Raw genomic sequence first — 6019 nt, forward strand, 5'->3', positions numbered from 1 at the left:
TTAGTCAACAATAACATAACATTTGTGTGTCCCCAAAGCAATGTCGTTCTATTAACACGTTCACTGCGCGTGGGACGCCGGCGTCCCATACCAATCCATTTGCGCATGCGCATGGGTGCCCGGCGTCCCATCACACCATCACTACGTTGGTCGTTTAGTGCCTGCTCAGGCTCCGTACAAGGAAGGCGATTATTTGTGGGCGTGTTGAAACCGCCATCTTTGTTTACACTGCACTGTTCGTGTCCCGCTGGCGCCTTTCTTTGTTCGTTGCTAGTGTCGTGAAGTGTGTCGTGTGTTTGTTGTTATATTTGTTATTTGCTATGTAGTTTTTTTATACTTCCTACAAATACTTGTGACTATAACAATGGCTGCCGGACTCAGTGACTCACAGATTGAACGGGAGGTTATAGACAATGACCTTGACAATGAATCAGACAGTTCCGTGCAGGAAAGTGATACCGATTCCGAAAGTGACTTGGATGATGACGGAACTTTTCCACTAAACCCTGCATGGTCTGCACAGCTACAACCCCCTACAGTTATTCCTTTCACAAAACAAAATGAACTATTAGTCCCTACGCCAAGAGAAAATAAGCCGGTAGATTGGTTTTTGCTTTTGGTTGACGATCAGCTGCTGGAAAGTATCGTAGCAGATACAAACAGGTACGCTTTTGACTTGTTTTTTGGGCCTTCCACTGAGCCACGATCACGTATTCACAGATGGAAGGACTTAACTTTAGACGAACTAAAAAAGTTCATAGGCCTATTGCTTCACACTGGTACGTTCAAACTGAACCGCCTCAATGACTACTGGAAAACCCATCGAATGTTCAACTTGAATTGCTTCCGTGACCATATGAGCCGTGATCGGTTTTTGATTATATTACGATGCATTCATTTCTCACATCATCAAAATGTAGCTCAAGGTGTACAGGAAGACCGTTTGTCAAAAGTAAGGATGCTAGTTGACCACTTCAACAAAAAGATGGATGATGTTTACTATCCAGGCAAAGAACTTTCTTTGGATGAGGCTATGGTTTTGTGGCGCGGTCGGTTGATTTTCCGACAGTACATCAAAGGAAAGCGCCACAAGTATGGCATCAAACTGTACACTCTTTGTGAACCTGGTGGTCTCATACTTCGTTTTCTTGTCTACTCAGGATCTCTCAGTGACTTAGGTGGGAAAGGTCATGCCACAAAGGTAGTACTACATCTTATGAGAGGGAAGCTCAACCATGGTCACTCGTTGTACATGGATAATTTTTACAATAGCTTTCCTTTGGCCTACCAACTGCTTAGGAAGAAGACGTATTGTACTGGCACACTTAGAGCAGACAGAAAGTACCTGCCAGATGAGGTAAAATCAGCCAAAGTAAAAAAAGGTGAGACAATTGCTCGGAGTGCAGAACAAGTCACTGTTGCCAAGTGGAAGGACAAGCGTGTAGTGACATACATCACTACAGAGTTCGAAAACAACATGGTTGAATCACGGAATCGCCATGGAGTAGCTAGAGTAAAACCCCTGCCCATTGTGAAATATAACACATTTATGAAGGGAGTGGATAGGGCAGATCAAATGCTAGCGTACTATCCATGCGAAAGAAAAACGCTGAGGTGGTACAAAAAGATCTTTGTACACATAATGCAGATGGCACTGGTGAACGCCTTGAAGCTGTACAACCTTTCCAATCCCCAAGAAACAATGAATCTTTATGACTTCAGGCTAGCTGTCATCGAATCCCTTGTCCCTGAGAAAGAGCTACAAGCCCCAGAACGTCCTCGCCGAAGCAATGAGAAGGCACTGCACGTTGTCTCCTTGATTGAAGGGAAGGACAACAGGAATCGGCAGAAGAGAAAACGTTGCAGAGTCTGCCACAGTGAAGGAAGAGAAAAACGTACTGCATACTTTTGTGCACAGTGCCCAGGAGAACCTTCACTCTGTCCTGTGGCATGCTTTGAAAAACACCATGCTTAGGACTGTTTAGAAGAAAGGGTGGTGGGAGGGATGTAAATACATGTAAATAGGTTTTATTTAGTTTTTAATTTTATTTTGATGACTTTTTTGTCATAAACAATACGATGTAGTGAAGGAAAAGCACGAACAGCCCTAAAAGTTTAGTCAGTGCGCATGGGATACCAGTGTCCCACATGGAGGAGTTTTCGGCAGTGCTGATGGGTGACCGGCGTCCCACAACTTTATGACGTCACTTCCGGGTGCAAGGTTAACTTCTGGCAGCTTCTTTCCTATCTACAAAACTGGCCTCACCATATAGTAAGTAAAAAAATTATATTTTATTTTAGCATATTCTAAAATTTTTTTCCAATATTTAGCAGTGAACGTGTTAAAACCAATAGAAAGCACACTTTGTGAACGAATTGTTCAGCAAGAAATGCCTACTCAAGACATATCACGATAACATCAAGTGGTAATTCTGTATGCTTACTGTACAACTTTTTATGCAATGCAATTTTGATAAAGGTGTGCTAAAGTTCTGATTCACTGTTGATTAATGTTGTGAATGTAAATATTTTTCATCAATAAAATAGGATTAGTTTTGTAGTAACTTCTCAATAAATGTTTTAAATTTACCCTAAAATTGTTATTGTCCACTTCAAGATTTGTGTAGAGAAACTGAAAGATAAATAAACGAAATATAATATTTTATTATTTACAAATAAAATATAACCACCATGATGAAAATACGTTAATGATTAGGGTAATGTTCAAAATCCATACAGCTTTTGTCATTGAAAATTTAGCTCTTAGTATCAATAAATATCTACTATTTACAAACAGTCTCAGTTTACCTCCACTTCTGCTGCTGCAGTACGGGCTATGAGTATTTCTACGTTGTATGCTTGTAAGTAAATTCAGGGGGAACTCGCAAACCCCCTCCCCCCCTTTTGTTGTAGAAATTGAGAATTACATGAATGTGTTCATTGAATAGAGGACTAGGATAAGATGTAACCAAAAGCGTACAGAAACAGACCAGGATAACAGAAAACGTACAAACATCATGTAAAGCATTATGCTTAGAGGTATATTCAAATATGTACTTTATGTATATTCAAATAAATAAGTCCGAGTTCTTGAGCATTCCATGAAGTATGTCCATACACAGCAATGCATTTGAGTGTAAGATATAAAAATGCAGGTGCTAAATATGTGAGCTGGAGGCGAGTGCTTGGCTGGAGTTAATGAGGGTGGCGGCCTGAAAGCTGGCACTGCGTCCACGAGAGAACATTAATTATGTGTAATGAACATGGGACCTGTGAGGACAAGAAAACCGTTCTGTCAAAACTTTCCTCTGTTGTGTTTAACACTAAAGAATAAGGTGAGGTTTTCATTGCATTGAATTGCTATTTTTGTAATTTAAAATGTGTAGTCAAAGTTATGTTTCAATTTTACGAAATGTTCAAGGACTGTGCTTCAATATATATTTAACGATGGATCTGATAGCTATCAATTATTAATTTTATTAACGAAAATAGGCTCACTCTTTCCCATAGCATTTTCCTGCTAGCACTTTTTTCAACAATAAGCAACTTCTTTTATTTTGTCTAGTTTCAATTTATATAAACAAATTATTCCATAAATATTATATAGTGCATCTAGTTAACTAAATCAACGTATACAGGGTGTTTATGAACTCTTAGAAAATATTTTGTGAATTTCTTCTACATTATATTTTAACCATGGGTCAGAAATGCAAATCAAATAAATATAAATATTCTTAAAATAAACTTGCGCCACTTGCATTGACAATTAAAATTAATCGCTAAAGTCAAATCAAATCAAATAAAAAAATGTAATTTAGAGTATTCAATTTAATACTTCGTGTTCAAAAATCAGTCTAATGTTTCTTTCTTTATTGATTTATTTTGCGCTTTCAAAATGGGGTTTCTTGTACCCTACGCTAAAGTACGTATATATAAATAGTTTTATAAAGATATAAATAGCACTTTCGCTTAAATTAAATAAAAACAACATTTAGAGATCCAACCGCAAACTAACCAGTAGAGCTACAATAACGGAAGTTACATTAAAAGTAAGACTGTTTAAACGGCAATCTGGTGCGTTCAAACTAGTAGGCGTTTTAACAAAGGATCTGCATAATAAATTTATTATTATTATAATTTATTACTAATAATAAATTCAGAATTTCTTTGACTGTTCGGACAAGAATAATAGCTAATATGGTAATTTAATAACAACTCTTGTACGTATAGAACAAGATTACATGATTACATACATAGAAACGTTACATCTGTTCCTAACTTGTTGAAAAGTTTCCGAGTTATGAATTTCAAAAGATTCAGTTTAGTTGAAAAAAGCGCCAAAACACTTGTATACTTTATCGACATAAAAACTAGACTTTATTCTTTCTTTTACGTATGAAGACAGAAATAAACACCCTAAATATTTTTTGATCTAGTAGTAAATTTTGGCCCAAAACATCAACTGTGAATTACGCTTTAAATTAATTTAAACTTAAATTCGGAAAGGAGATTAAAAGACAGCATAGTATTAAACACAAAAAATAAAAACTTAAAGTTATCTACTACTTCTCCACACACCATAGCCTACGAAGTTAAGTCTAAGATTTCCAGAGAATTATCCTAAATGCGGAAGGTAGAGTTGGGCTACCAGCGCCCTCGGTTACAAAGGGAAACTACGACAGACAAGAGGTTTCAGTTGAAGCAGTTTGAAGGGAACTTGTCAGCAGTTACTGCTCACAGTTCACGCTCGGCTCGGCAAAGTGAATGGATTCAGCAGTTTGTGACTCAGCACGCTGTACATTTATTCGGAGAAGGCTGCTAAATCGGTGCTTTGTACTTACTTAGCTCTCGATTGTGTCGTAGATTCTGCAATGATTGTTAACGGAGAAGATGTGCAATTCTTGTATCAAAGTAAGAAGCTAAGCCTGTAGTTTAGGAATATCGAAAGCAATGACGAATTCGATAGCATTCCTTCAAGAAAATCTAAAAAGTGACGTTTTAAGCTAAACAATTCACCCCCCCCCCCCCCCACCCCCCCCCCCCCCCACCCCCCCCCCCCCCCACCCCCCCCCCCCCCCACCCCCCCCCCCCCCCACCCCCCCCCCCCCCCACAAAAAAATTAATTAAATAAACTATTTAAATTGGACCAAAATTGTGGAAATCTGAACCATTCTTGAATCCCCCTCAACACAGCACCAAAAACTTCGTCAAAATCGGTCCAGTCGTTTAGGAGGAGTTCAGTCACATACAAAACGAACACGAGAAATATATATATAGTATAAAGATTATACAGGGTGTATCAAAACTCTAAAGATACTGTAGGGATACTCTTCCTAAGATTAAATGTTGCGAACAACCAAATTAAGCAAATGATTCATCTCTTTTCGTCTACCATCTGCCTGTCTGTGTTTTATTGCATACAAAAATTGTACTTTTAAAATTATGAACTTGGTATTATGAGTAATAGTTTAATAAGAAAGTAAGCGCAATAAGTTTTTCTAGAAAATTTATCTGAAAATCTAATGACATTTTAAATATTGAAATCGAACTTAATACTTGTTTTGTCTGACCATGCGTATTCAATCCAAAATTTCCTTATAATGAAGTAACAAATCAACGATAACAAATTATTTTTAATCTGTTAATTTACATCCATTTATTAATGCAAATCAATTAGCACGTTAAAACTTTTTTATTGGTAGATTCTTGTTAACAAAAAAGAGCTTACTAAATTTTGCTTAAAGTTAGTTGATCAGTTATTAAAAATGAATTTAAAATAAAAAATATACATATACATATTATTGAAATGTAAATAAAAAATATTGATATACTAACAAGCAGTAAACGGAAAGTGATAGACCACTAGTTGTTTTTAACTTTTGCTTCATTCATAGGGACAACATCCTACATTTTGTGTTAGAGTGTTTAGTTACACCCTGTGTATTTCTTACGTTCATCATAAGGGAAAGGGATTTTCTATTTTTACCCTAGTTAAATACGACCATGGTTAAAATGGTTA

The 6019-nt window shown here is 36.9% G+C and overlaps 1 protein-coding gene across 1 annotated transcript; it reads left to right on the forward strand.

Moving 5' to 3' along the window:
* The first annotated feature begins 364 nt into the window (after window positions 1–364).
* LOC124358497 (piggyBac transposable element-derived protein 4-like) lies at window positions 365–1975 on the forward strand. The gene has a single exon (XM_046810790.1). It carries the CDS (start codon window positions 365–367, stop codon window positions 1973–1975), a length of 1611 nt encoding a protein of 536 aa, XP_046666746.1.
* The last annotated feature ends 4044 nt before the right edge of the window (window positions 1976–6019 follow it).

Source organism: Homalodisca vitripennis, chromosome 3 (assembly GCF_021130785.1).
Source record: "Homalodisca vitripennis isolate AUS2020 chromosome 3, UT_GWSS_2.1, whole genome shotgun sequence".
Classification (NCBI taxonomy): Eukaryota; Metazoa; Arthropoda; class Insecta; order Hemiptera; family Cicadellidae; genus Homalodisca; species Homalodisca vitripennis.

Bases quoted from the DNA above. Each gene is read 5' to 3' on its own strand.
- LOC124358497 (XM_046810790.1), top strand. From the start codon at position 365: ATGGCTGCCGGACTCAGTGACTCACAGATTGAACGGGAGGTTATAGAC.